The following is a 25,843-nucleotide window of genomic DNA, read 5'->3' as shown; positions in this document are numbered from 1 at the left end:
AATCAGACCTTAACGCAGTAACTGCATGGTGTCAGGATTGGTTAATGACTCTTAACTCTAACAAGTGTAACTTAATGCATGTATCTCGAATTAACTCTAATGTTTCTTCTTATATTCTTCAGGATTCCCCGCTTGAACAGGTAACATCTTACAAATACTTGGGCGTCTTATTTTCATCCAAATTATCATGGGAACAGCACATCAACTATATAACTAGCAACGCTAACAGATCTCTAGGCTATCTGAAACGTAATTTTGCGAACATTTCTTCATCTCTTAAATTACAATTTTATAAAACACTTATCCATCCAAAGCTTGAGTATGCTGCTTCTGTATGGGATCCCGGCCTTGATCATCTGGTAACAACCATCGAAGCTCTTCAGAATCGGTCTGCTCGCTACATTCTCAGTAATTATCATCGTACTGCCAGCACAACTAACATGAAAAACACATTACACCTACCTCCACTCTCCTTGAGACGTCAGATACAGCGACTTTGTTTGCTCCATAAAATATACTACCACGACACACTTCACAATCTTTTACTCCACCGGCCCTCTTATGTGTCACATCGCGTGGACCATCGTCATAAAATTGGATCTTTCGCATGCCACACGAATACCTTTCATAATTCATTTCTCCCGCGCTCAATAACAGAGTGGAACCACCTTCCCGAAGATCTTGTGTCTATTACTGATGTTACATTGTTCAAAAATGCCTTAAAAGCTCATTTTGGTGTTCCTGATTAATCGTTACGCACTGTTTATTTATTTTTTACCCCCGTATTACTACTTGTATTGTGTTCTACAGTTATATTTTGGTGTTCCTTACTTGTAGTACTTGTATTGAATTCTTGGATGTTTACTGTTACCTTCTGGTGTTCCTTACTATTTTTGCACTGTTTTTGACACCCCTATATATATGTGTATATATATGTATATATATATATATATATATGTGCCTGTGCTTTTATCTTAATTATGTTCAGTATTCCACTCCCCTCTGTAACGCCCGACCCGGGCCCTGAGGGTATTCGAAATAAATAAATAAATAAATAAAAGGCACTGCGAATGAGCAAGTGCGTCAGTAAGACCTTATTCTTTGTGCAGTTTTATGCTTTATAAGAAAAAGGATCCCGATCCACGCAGCTTTCCTCTCTCCGTATTGCATACCATGCCATACATGTACCATATATGTGCCATGTGCCTCATATACCAATGTCAAAACTAGTAATCTAGTCTTGCATTCCTCCCCGCAGGGGAGCGTCTGCAGCATGCAGACGTTGGTGAGTGGCGACACCACGGGGTATCCCGAGCATCCGCAGGGACATCCCCGCAGGGGGATGATGGTGAGCAATGCGTCACCACGGACCCGAGCATCCGCGCTTAGCCGTGCGTGGCATCGCCGTGTCCGGGGAAAAGGGGATCCTGGTGGTTGAGCCGATGCCGAGCGTTTGGACCCTTAAGGCCCCTCGGCGGAGGCAACACACCACTTTGGCCCCAGCTTCCTTTAGACGGCACTTCCGGCCTGACCCGACCGGGGGAAATCGGCAGTTGCCTTTTCCTGTTCTCCTCTCCATCTCTCACTTTCCTATCTCCTTTCTTACAACTTTCCTGTATCCTCCTCTCTTCTTAGTTTTTTCCTTTTTTCCTGGCGGCGAGGGTTAACCTTGTGTGACCAACTACCCTGAGTTGCGTCATATTTGGTTATAGTTAAGGTGTACAGCTGGCGTGGGCAGCACTTGCTTTCAAGTTCCTGTCGCGTCCCCTTGTTGGACTCCATGGTGGGTGGCTGGCACCATGACCGAAAAACTAAATTTTTTTATGGCCCCCCCCTTTCAAACCAGATCGCTCTCTTAAAAGAGGGCGGAACGAGGCAGCAGGCTTTTTTTCGAAAAAGAAACCTACATTCACAAAATTTCATGTGATACATAGCAACAGTGACGAAAAGCAAGACCGAATAATATCCCCATTTCTTGTAACAAAATGTTTAACAGATACCTTAGGGCCTGGCTATAAGGTATCAAAAATGGCCAGCGGCGACCTACTCCTTGAACTGCGCGAGAGCATCCAGTGCTCGAAACTCTCAAACATTGCTTCCATAGGGGACATCTCTGTCTCCGTGACTCCCCACCGATCTCTTAACACAGTTAAAGGCGTTATCTCAGAGGCCGACTTCATCCATGTAACAGAAACCGAAATGCTCCAAGGACTCTCTGATCAAAATGTAATTGACGTGCACAGGATCAAAATCCGCAAGGACAACAAAGAAATAGACACCAAACACATGGTCCTCACATTTAACACCAGCAGTTTGCCCGAAACAATCGATGTTGGATACTTGAAAGTCACCGTCAGACACTACATACCCAATCCCCGCCGCTGTTTTAACTGTCAGAAGTTTGGCCACGGCTCACAGAGTTGCCGCGGCCGCAAAACCTGCGCGAAATGCGCTTCGAAGGACCACCCTTCTGAGGAATGTGACGCAGCCCTACGCTGTGCGAACTGTGAAGGAGACCACGCTGCATACTCCAGGGCGTGTCCGTCCTGGAAAAAGGAGAAAGAAATCATCCCCATAAAGACGAAAGAAAACATTTCATTTAAAGAAGCCAGAAGGCGTTTTGCACTGACAAATACATTCTCTTTCACAGCGAAACCAAACTTCGCTGATGTGGTGCGCAGGGGCGTAGCACCACACAGCACTCCGGCACCTGCCGCGGCCACTTCCACCGCGCCTGTGGCAGGGCCATCCACGCCCCAGGCAGAGACAGCGAAGGCTGCTCTGCCAGCTCCAAGCCAGGGAGTGCCGGCCCATGGGTCAGCATCCCGCAGGACTTCCCCCCGTCGGGGGAGGCCTGACACCCACACACCCGCGGCTTCTCCGCGGTCGTCCAGCACCTCTTGCGAGGTGATGGACCAAACTTCCAGCCCGCCTGCTTTACAGCGGCGGAACAGGTCTCTTGAGCGGAAAAAATGCAGGGCCACCATAACGGCCCCAGAAAATAAGTAAATCCCTCGTCGTTCCTACCCCAAAACATAAACATGGCTTTTCTAGTTCAGTGGAACTGTAGAGGAATATTGAGAAATTACGATGACATAAAAAATATTTTAAGATCAATGTCACCCGTAGCATTATGTCTCCAGGAAACCAATCTAGGTCCACAACATATGAACATCCTGAAACATTATAAAACTTTTACACGCGACCGTGAGCAGGCAAATGGACTCTCTGGAGGCGTCGCGATTATCGTACAAAGCGGCGTTCCAGCTCGAGAAATCAAACTCAGAACAAAACTTGAAGCCGTTGCGGTCAGTGTCGTCAACTATAAAACAATTTATATCTGTTCTGTATATATTCCTCCACATCTTACACTAGCAGTCCGCGATCTACAAGACCTCATTGATGAACTTCCAGAACCATATCTAGTAGTCGGGGATTTTAACGCTCACTCCCCTTTTTGGGGTAGTGAACACTGTGACTCTAGGGGTCAAATAATCGAAGATTTTATCCTCACAAATAGTGTATGCCTTTTAAATACAGAAAAAGCCACATACTGCTCCCCTGCCTCAGGGAAAATGACCTGTTTAGATTTGTCGTTTAGTTCACCTTCTGTTTTTAACGATTTTAACTAGGACGTCATTGACAAGCCATATGGCAACGATCACCTCCCTATACTAATCACTTTAACATCCCCACCGGAAATAATCCCCACAAGGCTACGGCGCTGGAAGCTTCACCTCGCCGACTGGTCCATTTTTAGAACCAAAGCAAGTTTAGAAGACATAGTGTTAGAAAATCTTACCATCGACTAGATAAATGCAAAGTTCACTAAATGTATCATAACTGCCGCACTCACAGCTATTCCTCAGTCGTGAGGAGTGCTGCAACAAAATCATAAAATATGGTGGACAAAAGACTGCAAGGAAGCAATAAAACAACAAAATAGAGCTTGGGGTAAATATCCCATGTATCCGACACATGAGAACCTCATAAATTTTAAAAAAGCAACAGCTAAAGCTTGGTACGTCCGCCGTAGTGCCAGGAAAAAATCATGGCAGAATTATGTTTCATCTATCAACAGTCAGATCCCATCTAAAAAAATGTGGGAACAGGTTCGAAAATTAAACGGCAACTTTTCACCATTCACAATTCCTTTATTGACTACACCTGGCCCACAAACAAGCATAGAAGAACAGGCAGGCATATTGGGGGAACATTTCGCTGCAGTTTCAAGTTCATCACACTATACGCAGTCCTTTTTAAACTACAAACACACAGCTGAAAGACAGAGGTTCCCAACAAGTAGAGGCACAAATGAAAAATACAATAGTCTAATTACCCTCCAAGAAATCAATAGAGTACTATGTGCCGGCAAAAAAACTGCTCCAGGACCCGACGAAATACATTATGAAATGCTTGCCCATCTTTCCGAGCCAGCCGTGGACGCACTTTTAAGATTCTTTAACACAATTTTCATATCTGGGAAAATACCGGGAGCCTAGAAGAAAGCTGTTATTGTACCGTTCAACCTAGTAAACCCCCAACCTCTCCTAGCAGTTATAGACCCATAGCCCTGACCAGTTGCCTCGCCAAATCCCTCGAAAGTGTCCTAAATATAAGACTAACCTTTGTTCTTCAATTCTGTGAACTTCTTGATATCCACAAGTGTGGTTTTAAAAAGGGATGCTCCACTACAGATCACCTAGTCCGTCTCGAAAATACAGTCAGACAAGCTTTTATACACAAACAACACTGGCTTGCAGTCTTTTTTTATTTAGAAAAAGCATATGACACTACCTGGAGGTTCGGGATTCTTCAGGACTTTGCTGAACTTGGCATCCATGGCAGAATGCCGAACTGCATTAAAGACTTTTTATCTAACCACTCATTTAATGTCCGTCTAGGCTCAACCATTTCGAGGTATTTTATTCGGGAAAATGGAGCTCCTCAAGGGTGTATTTTAAGCACAGCTCTTTTTATTGTAAAAATGAATTCTCTTAACAAAATAATACCAAGGTCCATAACATATTCAGTCTATGTTGACGATCTTGAGATAGCGTGCACATCTTCCAATGTATCTACATGTGAAAGACAAGTACAACTTACAATCAACAAACTGGCAACATGGGCAGACAAGAATGGTTTCCAGTTCTCACCACAGAAAACAGTGGCCTTACTTTTTTCACTCAAACGAGGCTTGCACACAGATCCCACATTACACCTAAACCAAACCGAACTGCCTTTAAAAAAGGAACACAAATTTCTAGGCATCACCTTCGATAAAAAGCTTACTTTCTTGCCTCACATAAACGCACAAAAGAAGAAAGCGTCGCTATCACTGAACATACTGAAAGTCCTTTCACGCAAACACTGGGGTTCTGATCGGGTATGCCTTCTACAGATTTATCGCTCGGTAGTACGTTCCGTTTTAGATTATGGCTGCATAGTGTATGGATCAGCAAGGCCGTCGTACCTGAAGCGACTGGACCCTGTGCACGATATTGGTTGGCGTCTTTCAGCTGGCGCTTACAGGACATCACCCATAAAAAGCCTGTACGCAGAAACCAATGAACCACCACTTGCAGAAAGACGAACAATGCTCACATGCTCATACATTTTAAAGATTCGTTGCCAGCCTAAACATATCTGTTACCCGCTCATTACAAAGTGTCCATCTAGAACACTATTTACTAACAAACCTCTAGCAATCAGACCACTTCTTCTCCGCTTTGAAGAGAAATGCCAAGAACTAGACATAATGAACATATTGCCTAATATTGCCCGCAAACCTGATTCACTCCCGCCTTGGTACTGCCTACCATCTGTGTGTGGCTTCACATTAACACATTTTCGGAAAAAAACATACACCACATGAACAGATACTACAAGAATATTTAGCACTGAACGAAAAATACGGAGAATACGAAGCATTTTACACCGATGAATCAAAATCAGCGCACTACGTGGGAAGTGCTGTGGTTCAAAATAATTGGGAAAAAATAGTACGGCTACCTGAGTGTACATTCATTTTCACCGCCGAGTGTTACGCAGTCTTGGTGGCTGTAGAAAAAATAATAAATGAGAACATTCAGAACAGTATCATTTACACTGATTCTCTAAGCATACTAACCTCACTTCACCATAGAAGTGCAGTGACACCACTAATTGGTAATATCATACACAGCATAACAAGCGCCACAATACAGGGACAAGACATAAAATTTTGCTGGGTTCCCAGCCACATTGGAATCACTGGCAATGAGAAAGCGGATGAATGTGCTGCGAAAGCTCGGAACAAACAAATAAAGAAAGTTAACATTCCCTGGCGGGATGGCATGAAGTTAGTACAGTGTAAGCTCAGAGATAAATGGCAGTCTGAATGGAATATTGAAGGTAATAATAAGCTCCACTTAGTAAAACCATTCATAGAAGAATGGAAGTCATGCTCCCACCAAGAACGTTTCATCGAAGTTAGTTTAAGCCGTCTCCGTATTGGACACACACATCTCACACACAACTTCCTACTTACAAAAGAAGACAAACCTGTTTGTGAAAAGTGCGGAGGTGAACTAACAGTAAACCACATATTATTCTCATGTACGGAACTGGAATCACTAAGGAAAAAACATTTACTACCTTTTACAAAGAACACATTCCTTTTCATCCAGCATTGATTTTAGGCGAAGATGCCCTTGTCAGTATACCCTGTGTTTTGAGGTTTTTAAGGGAAGCCAGTATTCTTCATAAACTCTAATCTACTCACCCTGTGCTTCACTACATACAATTATACACCTCAGCCACTTTCTCAATCATGAGAAGGAGGCTGAGGTCATTATCTGAGTTGTTGGGAGCCTCGAAATCCTTGCCGAGCCAAGGATGTCCGCGGAGGTTACGCAAGCTTGAAAAGTTTCTGCTATCAGACATTCTTAAAATTCTTGTCTTCCATCAGCTAGATAGTAAAAGTAACTTTTAGGCCCTTTAAACCACCGTTTTTATCCACTTTGTTTTCAAACTATGCTCAAGCCAATTCTTCCATATCTTGTTCTTGGCGCATAATAGCCTTAGCTGCTTATGCGCCAATAAACCGAGCACAACACAGTCTTGCATTCCGCTTGTTTCTGGTAGAGTTAAGCTAGAGACGAAAGCATATAAATAGGCCATTACATGTTACCATCCGCCTACCGAACAGTGTGTGTCGTTGGGGTAAAAAACCAGTCACATTAAAGCGATATTCGCTTCATTTATGGGGTTTAACGTCCCAAAGCGACTCGGGCTATGAGAGACGCCATAGTGAAGGCCTCCGGAAATTTCGACCACCTGGGATTCTTTCACGTGCACTGAGATTGCACAGTATACGGGCCTCTATAATTTCTCCTCCGTCGAAATTCGACCGCCGCGGCAGGAATCGAACCCGCGTCTTTCTGGTCAGTAGCCGAGTGCCATAACCACTGAGCCAGCGCGGCGGACCAAGAAGCAATATTCACCTGTTGATCATGACGATGTCCCTGTCGGTTTAGCGTTACCGCAGAGGCCGCCGACGTCATTTTAGCGTCATTGTACACAATGAAAGGGAAGCTCACTGGGAGCACCGCCAATCCGTTACATTGACTATTGCTGAAGCATTGAAATGAGTTTTAAAATTGTGTAGCACCACGGGAATGCGCGGTGTCCGGCTGCCATTCCTAGCTTCGAATGCACTTCGACTCTGATGCCAATCGAATACACCGGTGCAGCACTCGTATGACACTATCGTACGTGCCCACTTCGTACAAATTAGGTGCTTGGGCTTATATGACGAACGCTTCAGCTTCCTGCACCAACAAAAACACCCGAAAAGCTCGTTCTGTGAGCAAAGTGTTCGTCGCCTTTTAACTCTACCTATATTGGCGTATTGCGCTCAAGTGAAGAAAAATCAGGAGAAGCTCAAGGCTCCTTTGAAAGTTTGCTGGCCGTTTCTCACACCAACTAGTCTCTGTTCTTCCACAAACAGAGTGCAAACGTCACCGCAAAACTCTTGGTTGCTTAAAGAAAGAGATACAGAAGTATTCAGATCCTGGCACCATGCCCCACTGGCTTTATTTCGCTAGAAATATAACAGCGAAATTGGGAGCGGCTCATCCATTTTTGACGGCATGTGCTATGCCAGCCCCCGCAGCACCGCTAGCAATACCGCCAGCAATACCGCCAGCAACGGCAGTGGCAATGGCAATTGCCAACGCTGAGATAAATTGCTCTTCTGTTCCGTCGTCCATGTTGCCCATGGAGGTCTTCAGGGCTCTCGCGGCTGCCATGATCTCTTCACGGTTGTCTTTGAGAGCCTCGATGATATCTTGCTGCAGCTCCTTCACACCTTTAACAGTTTTCTTCGGGCTGTTGATAGTCGCCGCATGGATTTCTGAAACGAGCAGTCAGAGGCACGGTATAAGCACACAATTCATTTGAGGACGATGTGACATCGACGATAAACATTCTTTTGCAGTGGGTGAAAGAAAAATAAATAGCACAATCATAGTAAGACTCTGCAATTGTAATGTACATGCGCGGCCATAAGTAAACGGGGCACGCTATTGCGTTCGAAGTGCGATCAAACTGTCTCCATTGGTAATGAAGAAGCGTTGTTTGTCTACAAGAAAGCCCACCAACCTCCTCTACCAGCATGCGCGTACCACTGCTGGAATTTTCAATTAGGTGACGCATGAAAAATCTTCGTAGACAGTTGTGTGCTCCGTTTACTTTTGTCTGCGCCTGTACCTTTGATGGTAAAAAGGTTCGAATGTTTTGCCTGTCACTGCCACTCGAGCTGTTTCCAGATGACTGCATTTTTTACAATAGTACAACCTTAATAGATGCATAGAAACACTTTTCAGCAGTCTATTTTTTCCGTACTAGAGTGGTCCAAAGATTAGTGCACAAAACCACGCAGAACACAGGCCCTGAAACAGTAGCACGTAAAAACATCTGGTCATTTCAGTGTCACTTGCACAAATGTCTTGTTTCACATGTTTCTAGTTATCAATAAATTGGTGTCAGTGGTACCAAAATTTATATGGAGCACACATATGTTTAAAATATCTGTTCATATTCTTATGTAAATTTTGATTTCTCAGATGCAAACATAAAGATGCTCCACGCGATCTTAAATCTCTGGCTCACGGCACCTATACCATTTGCAAACTTGGGTATGGTTCAATTGTCTAGGGCTCGCACGCCAAAAACTAAACGATTCGCTTTCAGCAGGTATAGAAAAAAAAACAGTCATGTTCATCTTTGGGACTGTAGAGGAACAGAATCTTCCACTAACCACGCAACTGCCAACACCATTCCATCCTTAGACACCCGCAGGAAGAACTACGATCTATACAAAAAATATTAAGCAACCGTTCAATCCAAAGCCCTCCGCTCGTTCCGAACGCATTCAACACACGACCAACACCTCGGCACCGAAATCATTGATTCAGCCAATCTTTGCAAAAACAAAACTGTTATCCGTAATTCCTACCAAGGACAATTTATTGAATTCGTTTCCAGAATGCGTTGTTAAATCGTCAAACTTTGATCCGGCACTGCGGCAATAGCTATTTCGTTGACACAACCGTGCATTCCTTACTCTTGTATTGTATTCTTTTTTCCCCTTGTCCTGCAATTGTTTTCTTGAATTTATTACCTCACGTCGCCGCAGTTTTTTTTTTCAATTGAAAGCTGTGCTCTTCACTTTCATGTTTTTATGCTATTTAGTATTTATGTATGCTACTGCTGCCAGGGCGCGAATGATTGTCGCCAGTAGTGGAAAATAAAAAATAAATGAAGTACAAAATCATGTAACGTTTTATTTTTTATTGGATTTTTAATTTATTTGATTTTATTGGATATTTTATTGAATTCAATTGCCCACGTCCGTCTTTGCATGTGAAGATATATTTTGATGATCAGTTTGAAAAAAAAAATGAGGTCGTTCTTTCCGCGCTCTATTCTCTCGGAACAATTCAACCCTTTTGGGGTGCTCTTAGTAGATAAGCATTGGCTGTAAGACAAGTCGTGGACGTCAGACAGATAATAGAGAGTTTTAGCTGAGCGGGTTGGCTGTCCGCTCCGCTCGCAGTTCCCAGCGGAGCCACAGCGGAGCGTCGCGCAAGAGTGGAGTTTTAGCGCTGCGTCTTCCCCGTCCGCTCAAGCGAGGCGACTCCTTGCGCCTCCTAGTGGTGGTAGCTGGACTTGCCAGAAAATGGTTATAAGTAAGCCTCTCTGATATATGCGTGAATAAATAAAAGAAAGCTGTTCACGTTTGCTGTATGCTTTCTGGTAACAACAGTGATTTGGTTTTAGCAGTGAAGCTTTCGTATTACAAAAAAAAAATTAAACGTCTGCTACTGCGAGAGCCAAGACCACGGAAGTCACCCCTCGCAGCGTGCGCGCGTACGCATTTGTAGCGTTGTCTAGCGTGTGCATTCATCCTCTACGCGTGCGAGCGTCGATCGTGATCGAGTTACGTTCGCAAGTTATCCGACACCGCCTGCAATCTGTTCGCCATGCCAACAAGTATCCGGCAAGACCCGCGCTGGCGGCCGCCATGTTGAATGTTTACGTTTGGTTCGGCTAGCGCGCGCCCAGAAGGCTTTGCGCGAGGCCCGCCCGTCGGCCCGCTCCGGACTCCGCTTGACTCGCGCAGGAGCGGGGCGGAGGTGCCGTTCCGCTCGCGCGCTCCCGCCTGAGCGCTTCGCGCTTGCGCAGTAGCGCTCCCGCTAGCTCGCTGAGCGGAGCGAGCGCACAAACCCGCTCAGCTAATTATTTATTTCGTTCGATTCTATTCGATTTTCTTTCTCCGCTCGTCTGATCGACTAATTCTATGCATTGACAATGAGCAAATTTGGACATTGCAAACCAGAAACGAAAACAGATACAAATGTAATTCACATGAAATCACTAAATAAAGCTTCACACTTTATGTATGTAGCTAAGCACACACGCATGCACTGATAAGGCATGTATCATGCGCAGGCATCAACAAAGCTCTTCGCACTAGATGTCTACCCATAAGTCACGTGGGTTGAGCGAAGCTTGTTAACTATATAGAAGTCCATGTTTGCATAGGCAATTCTAGGCCAGGGAATCATCGCTTAAGGCTCGGCTCCCGACAACTACGCAGTGATGGTATTTCGAGCATTCCGCAACAGCTGGAAACATGGCATTCCTAAACTATGCACACTGGTGGCATGAGAACACAAACGTAGTGACATTTAGCGGCGCTTCTATTTCCTTAGCATGCAAAGACCGATGGAGGAGCGCTAGTGAGATATATTTTAACACCAACATACTGCTAACAACTTCTCAATTGGCTAGTGAACAACTCGCGTACTTGTACAAGGGAGGGCACTACGTGGCAATGCACCCCCATCCTTCTTAAATTGGTTGGTCGCACGGCCGCAGAGTGTCGTCGATTTTGTGAAAATCACAAGTACGCTCCAGAAGCGCAAATTATTTCTGTTGCTCAACACACATACATTCAGGAAATGTTGGTTGCGGGTTATTCATTATAGCAACATTCGTTGACATCTGGGTAGAAACGAAAGAAAGCCAAGTTCATATTTTTCCTTGCTTATTTTCCTGACGACTTCACGGTTTTTGAAGGAGTCATGCAGTTACTGCTTCTTGCAGTGGACTCAGTGGAAGACGTTAATGTCGTGAAAACATCTCACTTACGGCTCAGATGTCCGAAGACGACGAGGGCCAAGATGACATAGGCTTTCATGGTGAAATCGCTGGAACGAGAAAGAACGTGCTTTTTAAAGGTGTTGTATGCATATCGTGATATCCAAGCCTCGCGTTTGAAAATTATTGCCCTATCTTGTTGGGAGCAATTGAAACAGTTGGGCGGGGTGTGTTAACTATCATAATAACGAATTCTTATATTATATCTTGTTCCCCATGCCACGGGCGAGAGGAAGTGTTATAAAGAAATGCCTAACCACTGGCAAACTATTAATCACATTGTGAGAGCTTTAAATAACCTAGATATTGAACTCACAATGCTGAAATTAAATAATGCGAAAGAACTATTTTTTTCTCATCAGTGTCATCAACTGCTGTCCAAGTAAGGGTAGTAGTAAGTTTGTCATTGTTCAGAATTTGCAATAAAATGTTCTTACGTTAGCAACAATTAGTTGGCTTCAGATCTGAATAATTCCTTCTAGAAAATGACAACAGCTGTTGCGTGACACAATCGAAATCTCACATTTGCACACACCTAATAGTCAATGCTACGCTGCCTACTTATGTACACTTTAAGTGTAAATAAATCGAGTCTTGAGAATATCGACCAGACTGTTATTTGCACCGAAACAATGATTTTTTCCCTGAGCAAGAACCTACGCCATCTCACCAACGCAGTATAAAGATACTTGCACCAGCTAATATACCATGGAATATGTGAGTAGCCAAAATACTTGAAAATATATAGAGGTGAATGGTGGCTCTAACTGCGAACGATCAACTTGGACAGCTACAACAGATCCACAGTGCGACTTTCAGCGCCAGTGACGTAGTCAAGGCAAAGAATTCTGGACCGCCTCTTCTAATTTCCACGACTGCCATGCGACACATAGATGCGAACAGGCAAAATAAGGGCGGGAATTTCGAAAATCGGATATATGCTTTTGGTCCACCTCCAGGTGATCTAGTTACCGCTCCTTCTCTCGAGCGGTGGGAGACCGTGCTGGCAAGCTCTGACCCCAGAACGCAAGTTTTGGCGGTGGAGTGGGCTGACAAAGTCGTCGAGGGCTGCGTACTCTCGACCACTTAACGCGACCTCTTACCAAGCTCTTTCCGGCGAATAAAATGTTTTACAATCAATCCTCAGTGCGCCTAGTTTCTGCATGGTTTGAGCAGATTAAGGATTTATGCGTCACATTTCGAAGCGAAGAGTGAGATATGGACATGTTAATCACTATGTTGGTGCAGAAACTTTGTCGACTGTCATGTTTTATCAAAAGTTACGAATTAAAATAGGCTCAATGGTATACGCGGTGTTCGCTGCAAGAAGTGGAGTGATGGTGCTAATTTTTGCAAGTCCAGAAAATCGGAACATGGTCCAGCAACCAGCTTTTAACGGACAAAGTTGATTCGGCTCCGCACAGACGTTTAGAGGTTTCTGCCATGATAGGACGTCATTCGAGAAGATGAAATATGATGAGCAATTTCTTTAAGATCGTTACAGTAGCTGAGGACAATTCTGGGACTTTACAATACCCGAATATTAACCCGACCACGGCGGCCGCCTTTCGATGGAGGAGAAACACAAGAGGCGCCCGTGTACTGTGCGATGTCAGTGCACGTTAAAGATCCCCAGGTGGTCGAAATTATTCCGGAGACCTCCTCTACTGACACTCTTTCTCTCTTCCATCTTTCACTCCCACCTTCCTCCCTTCCCTTATGGCGCGGTTCTGGTGTCCGCGAGATATGTGAGACAGATACTGCGCCGTTTCGTTTAATAAAAAAAACAATTTACCAATTCAACCGCGCCCGCAATGCAGAAGAATGGCGTTGGAGAATGTTTTAGCAATCGAAGAGAAAGTAAAAACACTTTAAATCTAATACCTACAGGAATAGCACAAATTGAGAAGAAACTATTCATGTGCTTTGAGGGACGGTCAACCGGAGAGGGTTTTCAGTTTTGCATAGGCGAACAGGTACAGGAACATAAGCTTCGATATTTCCCACATTATTGAAGATTTCAATCATCGAAAGCTCGATAATTCTATACTGCCCAGATGAGCTCTAAGGCCTCTTACATTGTACGCTGCAGGCTTAATCTTCTACGGCTTGTTATTTGATGATATCATGAATACCTATTTGAATCTTTTTTGCTGACATATTTCATCTTACGAAGCTTATGATTCGGCATATGGGGCACATTTGTAGCCGTACACACACGGTGCCTTTGAGCAAACGTTTATCCGTATGCCAGCATTATTCCTTCCGTCCCGCCTTTCACATTTCTCTTAACGCTAATCGAAAACTTTCGGTACTTCACGATTTTTCGCCCTGTTCTCTGTTCTACCACTGAACTGTAGTTGTTCCGCCCGAATACCTATGCAAACGGCCAAGACAAAATTACTCACTTGGCTGCAAAACTAGATGCTGCTTAGAAAACTCAGGACTTACCTTTCGTTCCGTCGCCGCTTCTGAGGTTGAAGCTCGGTGAGTGAAGAGGTGGAGTCTAAGCCGCATTTATACACAAAAAAGGGTATTGTTGTTCGGATTCCTTTTTACGTCAAAGAGGTTACATATTCCGTAAATCGCATTATTCAGTTCGAGCACCGCCTTCTTTTGCGTTATCCTCTGTCTACTCGATGGCTATCGCGTGCTTTTCGTTGGCGTTTGTCACCTGGCCGTGCTTCGTGGCGTCAGTACAGATGCACTCTTCTGAATAGAGTGGGGTGCGAGCTTCGGCTTATCGTCGCGACGTACAGACTGCAGATAATATGGAACGAAGTGGCACCAACCAGCTTTACCGTCGCCTGTGCAATGCTCCTATTAACGCGGAACTAATTGCAAATGTCTCGAAGATTGCTTTACATGGATGGGATCAAAACGCTATAAAGACATTTAATTACGTTCAGTCTAGGAACTTCAATAGTAGTAGAATTCTTCTATGGAGTTTACTATGTGACTTTTCAGTTGTATTCGTGGTTATTTGCGATATGCTTTATGTTCATGAGCACCCAAGCAGACACATTCCGTCACGTATACCCTGTTACGCCATAGGCCGAAAAACAGTTACAATCGGATTTTCTGGGCTGTAATTTTTCGCAAGTGGTCTCACGATGAAAACATCTGGTAGTCTGTGAGCGAATCTTACGGCGAGCCGCCGCCACACCCTTTTTTTCTGCTCTGAGGCTTCTAACACGATCGCATTACAAACCGGGAACCCAGTGAAACTCGATCCATGCACAAAAGATTGGCCTCGTTCAGTCTCTATCCGTTTTGTTTTTGTCACAGTAATGTCAAGAAGTTCAGTGCTTCAGCCCCGAACTTATTCTCCATATGACGTCATCCGCGACCGCAAAAGGAATGTACCGTCGTTGTCAAAAGTAACCAGGCTGCATGGTTTGCTTCTAGCTTCTGTAGTGGAGCCCTTGTGACTTTCCTGATGGTCAAAAGGGCTTGGAAGGTAAGAAAAACCCCCAGTCCTTATCTTTAACGACCATTTCAGCATCAGGGAAGCTGTAAGGGCTCCACTGCACGAGCTAGAAGCAAACCATGCAACCTGGTTACTTTTGACAAAGACTACGTGTTCGCAGCAAGCATAAGGTACGCATTTCGGTAAATGAGATTCATCGAAGGCATTTGTATGCCGCCGTTTCTGCTGTGGCACCCAGTTCTGCAATGACCTGCTAAGGAATCACCTGATCATGTAGACAAGACGCAATAATAAATTCCATAGCCCGGTGTGGTTAATCTTTGACAATATCGGTTAGCACTGCGTTTGTGATAACCTATATGCCACTTCTGTACTTTAAATGCCAAATACCATACCTTGCTTTATCATACCGTACCTTACCGGACGATACCATACCACACAGACCATTACGGTACCATACTATAAATACTATAGCATTTCAAATCGCCCTCTCTCTCTGTACCATTCTTACCACCGGCAAGTTTCAGCGGCTTACATATATGATATTCGAGTCGTGGGCCGTGGACGTGGCGTTGGAAGAGTTCGAATGAAATCATTCGAATATCCCTTCCATACTCAGTAACCGCCAGCTAACCATATGAGTTCGGTTGTACACAAGTTTACATGGTGAGAGCCGTGCACAAAAGTTGGCTCGCACTCAAAATATTTCCACGCTGTCAATTGATGTGAGTGTCGTGTTAACTGCGGACCATGCCGAAACGTCGACGATAAACATGTCACCGGAGAACTCACTCTGATTTCAGGGATTTGGCCTGCGAAACAAACACAATCTACCGGCTGGAAGAACATATTTAGTCCCATACGTCGTCCCATATTCGAGTAGTGGGCCGTGGACGTGGCGTTTTAAGAGTTCGAATGAAATCATTCGAATGTCCCTTCCATACTCAATAACTGCCAACTAACCATATGAGGGCGGTTGGACAGAAGTTTACATGGCCAAATCACTGAAATCAGAGCGAGTTCTCCGGAGACTTATTTATCGTGGGCGTTTCGGTGTGGTCCGCACTTAACACGACGCTCACATCAATTGACAGCGTGGAAATATTTTGAGTGCGAGCCAACTTTTGTGCACGACTGTCACCATGTAAACTTGTGTTCAACCGAACTCATATGGTTAGCTGGAGGTTATTGAGTATGGAAGGGATATTCGAATGATTTCATTCGAACTCTTCCAACGCCACGTCCACGGCCCACGACTCGAATATCATATACGTAAGCCGCTGAAACTTGCCGCTGGTAAGAATGGTACAGAGAGAGAGGGCGATTTTGATGCTATTGTATGGTAGAATAGTGGTCTGTGTGGTATGGTATCATCCCGTAACCTACGGTACGATATAGCATGGTATGGTATTTGGGGTTTCAAGTACAGAAGCGGCATATAGGCAATCACAGACGCAGTGATGAACTATATTGTCAAACAGGAATCTAACCGAGCTATCGGATTTATTATGGTATCTTGTACACGTGGACAGGTGACTCCTAAAAAAGGTCTTTCTAGAATTTGGTGCCATTGCAGAGACTGGGGCAGACAAATGACTTAGAAGAATTTCATTTGCCCAAACGCATACCCCATGCTAGCTGCGAACACGTTACATTCTTGTTGCGGTCGCGGAAGATACCACGTAGAGAATAAATTTCGGGCAGGAGCATTGCACTTCCTGACTTTACTGTGACAGAATGCAAAACGGATCGAGACTGCACTAGGCCAATCTTTTGTGCATGGTTCGAGTTGCACTGGGTTCCCGGTTTCTAAAGCGATAGTGTTAGAAGCCGCAGAGCAGAATAAAAGGATGTGGCGGCCACTCGCCGTAAAATTCGCTCACAGACCTACCGCATGTGGTCGTCATGAGACCGAGCGCGAAAGATTACAGCCCAGAAAATCCGATTGTAACTGTTTATCGGCCTATGAAGTAACAGGCTACTTGACGGAGTGTGTCTGCTTGGGTGCTCAAGAACATAAAGCTGAAAAGACACATCGTAACCTCAATAGAAGAATTCTACTACTATTGAAGTTCCGAGACGAAACGTAATGAAATGTCTCTATAGGGTTTTTGATCACATCCATGTAAAGCAATCTTCGAGGCATTTGCTATTAGTTCCGCGTTAATAGGAGCATTGCACAGGCGACGGTAAAGCTGGTTGATGCCACTTCCTTCCAAATTATCTGCAATCCATACGTCCCGACGATAAGCCGAAGCTCGCACCTGACTCTATTCAGAAGAGTGCATCTGTACTGACGCCACGAAGCACGGTCAGGTGACAAAATACCCAACGCTGACGTAAAGCACACGATAGCGATGAAGTAGACGGAGGATAACGCAAAAAAAAGGTGGTGCTCGAATAGAATTATACCATTTACGGAATACGTAATCTCTTTGACGTAAAAATGAATCCGAACAACAATACCCTTTTTTTGTATATAAATGCGGCCTGGACTCCACCTCTTCAGTCAGCAAACTTCAACCTGAGAAGCGTCGACGGAACGACAGGTAAGTCGAGTTTTCAAAGCAGCATTTTGTTTTGCAGTCGAGTGAGCAATTTTGTCTTGGCCGTTTGCATAGGTATTCGGGCGGAACAACTACAGTCCAGTGGTAGAACATAGAATGGGGCAGAATAGCTGGAAGCACCGAAAGTTTTCTATTAGGGTTAAGAGAAATGTGAAATGCGGGACGGAAGGAATAATGCTGGCCTACGGCTAAACGTTTGCTCAAACGCATCGAGTATGTGCGGCTACGAATGTCCCCACATACCGAATCATAAACTTCGTAACAGGAAATACGTCAGCCCAAAAGATTCAAATAGGTATTCATGAGATTAAGGAATAACAAGCCGTAGAGGAGGGAGCCTGCACAGTCCAATGTGAGAAGCCTTTTGTGCTCCTCGGACCAGTATCGAATTATCGAGCCTTCGATGATTCACATCTTCGATAATGTTGGAAATATCGAGGCTTATGTTACTCTACCTGTCCGGCTATGAAAAACTGCAAACCTCTCTTGTTGACCGTCCCTCAAAGCACCTGTGTAATTTATCCTCATTTTGGGATATTCTGGAGGTATTAGATTTAAACTTCTCTTACTCTCTCTTCGCTTGCTAAAGCATTCTCACTTCAAAGCCATTGTTTTGCATTGGCGGCTGGGGAATACTCGGTTATCGTAAATTCCCGAAATTGTCCTCAGCTGCTCTAACGATGTTAAGGAAATTGCTCATCATATTTCATCTTCTCGATTGACGTCCTATCAAGGCAGAAACCTCTAAACGTCTGTGTGGAGCCGAATCAAATTGGTCCGTTAGTAGATGGTTGCTGGACCATGTCTCGATTTTCTGGACATGCAAAAGTTCGCATCATCATTCCCCTTCCTTGCAGCGAACACCGCGTACATCATTGAGCCTATTTTTAATTCGTCATTCTTGATAAAACATGACAGTCGACAGAGTTTCTGCACCAACATAGTGATTAACTTGTCCATCTCTTACTCTTCCCTTGGAAACGCGACGCATCAAATGCTTAATCTGCTCGAACCATGCAGAAGCTAGGCGCATCAAGGACCAAAAGAATATATCCTGTTTTCGAAACTCCCGCTCTTATTTTGTCTGCTCGCAGTCATGTGACCTATGGCAGTCATGGAAGTTAGAAGAGCCGGCCCAGAATTATTTCTCTTGACTCCGTCAGTGACGCTGAAAGTCAGACTGTGGATCTCGCAGTACTCACACTTTTACCCTACTGAAAGCAACAACGCTACAAGTCGCACGCATGATCACCCGCATCACCAACAGGCGACATGGCATGCGTGAAGAAGACACACCAAAACTAGTCAGAAGCCTAGTAGTTAGTCGAATCACGTACAGCCTACCCTACCAGTGTCTCAACAAAAATGAAATACAACAAGCGGATGCCCTGCTACGTAAAGCGTATAAGACAGCGCTCCGACTACCAGGCAACACGTCTACAGAAAAACTCATGGCCCTGGGATTACACAACACCTTTGAGGAGCTACGAGAGGCGCAGCTTGAGTCGCAAAAACTCAGGCTGTTGCAAACAACGACAGGAAGAGCGCTCCTGCAGAGGCTCGGATACCGCGAGCAGATGCGAGAAATGTCGAGGACGGCAACGATCCCCGACGAGCTTCGCAAGACCCTCAAGGTAGCGCCAATACCAAAAAACATGGATCCCAACCTCCATCGAGGCAGAAGAGAAGTGAGGGCCGGATTCATCGAGAAAACATACGCTCCTCAAGCCACGACCGTGTATACAGGCGCGTCTTGGAGAGGAGGAGATACCAAAATCGCTGTAGCGGCGGTGGTTGATTCGTCGTTACGCGAAATGACCAGCGCGTCTCTCCGAGGCTGCACAGCTGCAGAGTCCGAGGAAGTAGCCGTTGCTCTAGCGGTGGCGGAGGGCTATAGAACCGGGCGGTCACTAACAATACTTACGGACTCTCAAACAGCCTGCCGAAATTACATGAATGGCAGGATAGGTCGTCACGCGCTCCGTATACTCCTCGCAGCGAGTGACAGAATTAAAAACCGGGAAGAACAAAACGACAAGATCCTACACAAAATTGTGTGGGTACCGGGGCACACGGGGGTTGCAGGGAACCGAGAGGCCGACAGGATAGCTCGAGGATACATTACTTTCCGAGCTTCCGACGAGACCGCGGAACTCGCGCCAGCACCCAGGGAATACTCGGCCATACTACAAAACTATAGAGGCAGAAGAATGCGATATCCCCCACCGCACAAATCTCTCAGCAGAGAGGAAGCTGTCACTTGGAGACAATTACAAACAGGCTCTTTCCCAAACCTACATATACTAAACAAAATGCACCCTACGATATACACGAACAAATGTCCCTGGTGCGACGAAAAACCTACACTATACTACATCACATGGGCCTGCCAAAACATAGACGTGGTCCCCAAAATACAAAACCCGAGTGCGGAGCAGTGGGAGACCGCTGTGAAGACCAACAAGGTCTGGTACAGCGAGCTCAACGGGCGGCAGTTGCCAGCGGTGCCCTGGACTGAGGGCAACCGACCACTGATTAGAGGCGGACGACTTCGACAGAGAAGGCTCCTGGGGGTAGAACCAAGACGTCTCTGAAGAAGCCCCCAAACCGCAGGAAAAACCATTAGTGTAAATAAAGTTTTCCCTTCCTTCCTTCCTTCCTTCCTTCCTTCCTTCCTTCCTTCCTTCCTTCCTTCCTTCCTTCCTTCCTTCCTTCCTTCCTTCCTTCCTTCCTTCCTTCCTTCCTTCCTTCCTTCCTTCCTTCCTTCCTTCCTTCCTTCCTTCCTTCCTTCCTTCCTTCCTTCCTTCCTTCCTTCCTTCCTTCCTTCCTTCCTTCCTTCCTTCCTTCCTTCCTTCCTTCCTTCCTTCCTTCCTTCCTTCCTTCCTTCCTTCCTTCCTTCCTTCCTTCCTTCCTTCCTTCCTTCCTTCCTTCCTTCCTTCCTTCCTTCCTTCCTTCCTTCCTTCCTTCCTTCCTTCCTTCCTTCCTTCCTTCCTTCCTTCCTTTGTAGCTGTCCAAGTTGATCGTTTGCAGTTACAGCCACCGTTAACCTATCTTTTCACGTACTTTGGCTACTCACATATCCGATGGTATATTAGCTGGTGCAAGTATCTCTTTGCTGCTTTGATGGGGCGGCGTAGGTTCTTGCTGCGGGAAAAAATGGCTGTTTCGGCACGAAGGAAAATCTGGTCGATATTCTTTAAACTCGTTTTATATACATTTAAAGTGTACATAAGTAGGCATTGACTATTAGGTGTCAGCAAATATGAGATTTCTATTGTTACTCGCAACAACTGTTCTTGTCATTATGTAGAAGAAGATTGCTTTTGGTTTATTGGGGTTTAACGTCCCAAAGAGGCTCAGGCTATGAGGGACGCCGTAGTGGAGGGTTCCTGAAATTTCGACCACCTGGGATTCCTTAACGTGCACTGACATCGCTCCGCACACCGGCCTCTAGAATTTCGCCTTCATCGAAATTCCGCCGCCGAAACCGGGATCGAACCTACGTCTTTCGGGTCAGCAGCCGAGCGCCGTAACCAGTGAGCCATCGCGGCGGGTTTTTGTAGAAGAGGAGATTATTCATACCTTAGGCCAACTAATCGTTAATAAAGAACATTCTACTTGAAAGTCGGAACAATGAGTGACTTGCTACTAAACTTACTTGGGCAGCAGAGGATGCCTCTGATGAGAAAAAATAATAGTTCTTTCTGAGAATGTAACTTAGTATTGTGGGTTCAATATCTAGATTTTTCAGAGCCCTCAAAATGTGACTAATAGTTTGCCAGTGGTTAGGGATCTTTTTATACCACATCCTCTAGCACTTTGCATCGCGAACAAGAAATAATATAAGAATCCGTTATTATGATAACACCCCCCCCCCTTCTAACTGTTTCAATTGCTGCCAACCAGATAGGACAATAATTTTCTAACGCGAGGTTTGAATATCAGGATATGCATACAACATCTTTAAACAGCATGTTCTTTCTCGTTGCAGCGATTCCACCATGAACGCTTATCTCATCTTGGCCCTCATCGTCCTCGGACATATCTGCCGTAAGTGAGATGTGTGCAGGACATTAACGTCTAACACTGAACGCACTGCAAGAAGCAGTAACTGCATGACTACTTCAAAAACCGTGAAGTCGTCTGTAAAAAGACTATGTAGCAATATAAACCTGGCTTCCTTTTGTGCACGAACGTTGCGGTACTAAATAACCCGCAACTAACTTTTCCTAAATGCATGTGTGTTGAGTAGCAGAAATAACTAGCGTTTCTGGACCATACTACTGATTTTCACGAAATCGACGCCACTCGGCTGCCGCTTGAGAAACCGGTTTAAGAAGGATGGCGGTGCATATCCACGTAGTATTTTCACTTGTGAGAGTGCGAGAGTTGCGCGCCAGCCTTTTGAGAAGTTGTCGGCAGTGTGTTGCTGTTAAAATATATCTTACGAGCGCTCCTCCATCGCTCTTTTCTTGCTAAGTAGACAGAAGCGTCGCTCGAGTGTTTTCTCATGCCAGCAATAGGCACAGTTTAGGAGTGCCATGTTTGCAGGCTGCTGCGGAATGCTTGAAATATCGTGAGCCTTAAGCGATGATTCCCTGGCCTAGAAGTGCGTATGCAAAGGGGGACTATTTTTCATTAACAACCATCGCTTAACCCACTTGAGGTATGCGTAGACTACTGTTGGGGATGCCTCTCCATGATCGAGGGTTTTTTGGTGCATGTCTGTGTGCTGTTCTGGCGCTTAGCTATATACGTAAAGGAGGCTGGTTGATATAGTGACGACATGTGACTTCCATCTGAATCTCTTTCCTTTTGTGCTTTGTAATGATCAATCACCTCGTTCTCAATGCCCAAAATGAGTCGACCAGACGAGCGGAGGAAGCAAATCGATTAGATTGGAACGGCAATAATTCCTTAATATCTGCATGACGTGCACTGCTTGTCTTGCATGTTCTGCTCATAAGTTAAGATCGACTGTAAAGTGCAAACTGTTCCAAGAACATAGTGTACGGAAAGTGCTACCTAATTTTTAGAGCGCAGCTCTTTGGCGTCCGTTCCTGCGTTTCGCGTGTCGCCGTTGTCCCTGACGCCATTCTTGGCGCGTTCCTGACGCCATTTCACCCGCACGCCCAAGCCGAAACGCATAGCCGGCGCCGTTCGCCACTGCCTTTAACCCCCCCACCCCCTCGCGGTGTTCTCCGGTTGCCGAAGCGCCGGCTCGGCATCAGCGGATCACGGTGCGTGCATCCCAAGCCGAAAAGCAGAGCCACGTTCACTTCACTCGCTAGCAGCGTCAGCGGCATCCGTTAGTCGCTGCTATCTCTTTGCCGCACACCCCAGGACCAGTCATTGGTGCACCAAGTCGAGAATATATCCATGTATCTCTCAGACCACAAAGCTTTCCTCATGACAATCAAGAACTGTTATTGGAGTGTTTCATGAACAAGGAATATGTGTGAAAAATAACAAGTTGTCAGTAATTGTACATTCATGTCTTTGCTCAATTCTGTGCGTCAGTCTATCAAAAAGCTTAAAAAGGTGAAAATGTTCACTCAAATTTCGCGTTAGGAAGTAAAGCAATCGTGGGTAATTTTTAGTTTTCGTACTTACTATCAAATTGTATAGTCACATGCAAAAACGGACGTGTGCAATAAACTTCACAACTACCAATAAAAAAGAGAAGAAAACGAATATCTTTTACTTTATTGTTTGTTTCCCACTACTGCCGACTAGCATTCTGGCACTAGGAGCAGTGTCGTACATAAATGGAGTAAAAAACATAAAAAGGAAGATCACACCAGTCAACCGAGAAACTAAGAAACAGAGGCAATGTGATGTCATGAATTCAGGGAAAAAATAATATAACTAAGAGAAAAAAGGATGCATCATACTGCTCATCAAAAAAGCTATAGCCGCAGTGCTTGGTGAAAGTTTGAGAATTTAACAACGCATTCCGAAAACGAAATCAAAAGAGAAATTGTCGATGGATAAAAACTGCGGACAAAGTCCTTGGTTTTGCACAGAATGGCTGTAGTCAGCGATTTCATGACGTGAGGTGTAGGTCTCGTGTTGCAAACACTGAGACGCAGCAACGGAAGGCTTTAGTTTGAATGGTTCATTAATATTTTTCTTGTATATATCGTAAAGGAGTTATCTTCCAGCGGGTTTCTAAGGATGGAATGTTGTTGGCAATTTTATGGTTAATAGAAGAGCCAAAGATGAAGATCACCGGTTTTTTTTCTATATCTGCTCCAAGTGATAAGTATATATTTTGGCCTGAGGACCCTAGACAATCGAACCATACCGAAGTTTAGAAGTGGTATATGTGTTCAAAGCCAGATATTTAAGATTTGATGGAGCATCTTTATGATTACATCTGAGAAAGCATATCAACAAATATTTTATATATATAGGTACTCCATATATATTTTGGTAACCGTGACACCGAGATAATTAAAATTAGAAACATGGGAAATACGGCATTTGTGCAAGTGACACTGAAGTCACCAGACATTGTTTTTAAGTGTTGCTGTTTCACGGAGTGGGTCCTGTGTGGTTTCATACACCAATCCTTACACCACACTTGTATGTAAAAATAGATTGCTGTAATAGTTCTTATTTATTAATTAAGGTAGTGTAAAAAATCCAGTCGTCGCCAAACAGCTCGACCCTCAGTGAGAGGCAAAAATTCGATCCTGTTAACCACCGAAGGCACATTGAAATTCCAGGGTCTTGCTACGATTGTGCTATTTATTTTCGTTCACTCTCTGCAAAAGAATGTTTATCATCGATGTCACATCGAACTAAAATGCATTGTGTGCTGATAGCGTGCCTCTGACTGCTCGTTTCAGAAATCCATGCGGCAACTATGAACAGCCCGAAGAAAAGTGCGAAAGGAGTGAAGGAGCTGCAGCAAGATATCTTCGAGGCTCTCAAGGACAACCGTGAAGAGATCATGGCAGCCGCGAAAGCCCTGACGAGCTCCATGAGCGACATGGATGACGAAACAGAAGAGCAATTTATCTCAGCGTTGGTAGTCGCCGTGGCCGCTGCCGTTGCTGGTGGTGCTGCGTCGGCTGGGATATCACAGGCCGTCAAAAAGGGATGAGCCTCTCCTAATTTCGCAGTTATATTTCTACAGAAATAAAGCGAGTGGGGGATGGAGCCAGAATCCGAGTTCTTGTGCATCTCCTTCTGTAAGCAATCAAGAGTTTTGCGGTGACGTTTGCCCTCTGTGTTTGTGGAGGAACGGGGACTTCTTGGTGTGAGAAAAGGACCGCAAACTATCAACATGTATGGTAGCATAGCAACATTTTTGTCTTATTTGCATGCGTTCGCCTCTACCTTATCTCTACCAGAAACAAGCAGAATGCGAGACTACATTACAACTTTTGACACATCAGTACTCATCAGTGATCGACGCTTGCCAAACTCATAGATTTTAATCAACGACGACCCCTTCCAAAACGACTAGGCATAGGGATTCCGAAGGGTCTGTGGGTGACGTCGGCGATTGCGGGGAATGAAATTTTCAGAGATAGAGAACGTGAATGGCCATCAGGTCTAGTTAAGACTTCAGCGACCTGAAATAGACTATGAATTCAAGCGCTGGTGTGACCAGACAGCCGAGTAAAGTTTTTATGCAGCAACTAGGATTCATCGCCGTTGTTGGTGGATAATAAATTGGGGCGTTTAAATTTTTTCTATCGGTCTTAGACTGTACTTCTGGATGAAGTAATTTAAAATCAGGTATTCTTCACATGGCAGAAAGCAGGGACTATTAGCGAGATGCCATGGTCGTGTCCAATGTCAGCGAGTTGGCGATCCAGTGTTTCCTAGGCGGGCGATCGCATCGGCTGCTCCCGAAAGAATGGTCACACAGTGGTAAACGAGCAAGGGTACACAACCCCAACAAATGGCCAGAGATTCCTAATGAATGTGGAGCGAAGCTTGCTTTTTACGCCATGTGTATGAACACTAGGTGTGTGTGCGAGGTCTGTGCACATTAAAGAACCCCTGGTGGTCGAAATTTCCGGAGCCCTCCACTACGGCGTCTCTCATAGCCTGAGTTCTCTTTGGGATGTTAAACCCCATAAACCAAACTAAACCAAACTAGGTGTGTGTGGACAACGAGAGT

The 25,843-nt window shown here is 44.9% G+C and overlaps 2 protein-coding genes across 2 annotated transcripts; one reads left to right on the top strand and one right to left on the bottom strand.

The window, feature by feature from the left end:
- Positions 1–8,059: 8,059 nt before the first annotated feature.
- LOC149366507 (uncharacterized) lies at positions 8,060–11,756 on the bottom strand. The gene is made up of 2 exons (XM_089561171.1): positions 11,698–11,756; positions 8,060–8,395 (listed from the first exon to the last, which is right to left on the bottom strand). Exons 1-2 carry the CDS (start codon positions 11,744–11,746, stop codon positions 8,115–8,117), a joined length of 330 nt encoding a protein of 109 aa, XP_089417297.1. The 5' UTR covers positions 11,747–11,756; the 3' UTR covers positions 8,060–8,114.
- A 9,948-nt stretch (positions 11,757–21,704) lies between these two features.
- On the top strand, positions 21,705–24,814 carry LOC149366506 (uncharacterized). The gene is made up of 2 exons (XM_089561074.1): positions 21,705–21,753; positions 24,558–24,814. Exons 1-2 carry the CDS (start codon positions 21,705–21,707, stop codon positions 24,812–24,814), a joined length of 306 nt encoding a protein of 101 aa, XP_089417200.1.
- Positions 24,815–25,843: the final 1,029 nt, after the last annotated feature.

The sequence above is a fragment of the Amblyomma mixtum genome, chromosome 1 (genome assembly GCF_055824585.1).
Source record: "Amblyomma mixtum isolate Tamu chromosome 1, ASM5582458v1, whole genome shotgun sequence".
In the NCBI taxonomy this organism is placed as follows: domain Eukaryota; kingdom Metazoa; phylum Arthropoda; class Arachnida; order Ixodida; family Ixodidae; genus Amblyomma; species Amblyomma mixtum.
Note: the sequence above shows the minus strand (reverse complement) of the source record. Positions and strands in the feature narration are given on the sequence as shown.

Coding starts and splice junctions, on each gene's coding strand:
- LOC149366507 (XM_089561171.1), bottom strand. CDS start 11,746: ATGAAAGCCTATGTCATCTTGGCCCTCGTCGTCTTCGGACATCTGAGC. Junction 8,396..11,697: donor CGTCTTCGGACATCTGAGCC/GTAAGTGAGATG, acceptor TGCTCGTTTCAG/AAATCCATGCGGCGACTATC.
- LOC149366506 (XM_089561074.1), top strand. CDS start 21,705: ATGAACGCTTATCTCATCTTGGCCCTCATCGTCCTCGGACATATCTGC. Junction 21,754..24,557: donor CGTCCTCGGACATATCTGCC/GTAAGTGAGATG, acceptor TGCTCGTTTCAG/AAATCCATGCGGCAACTATG.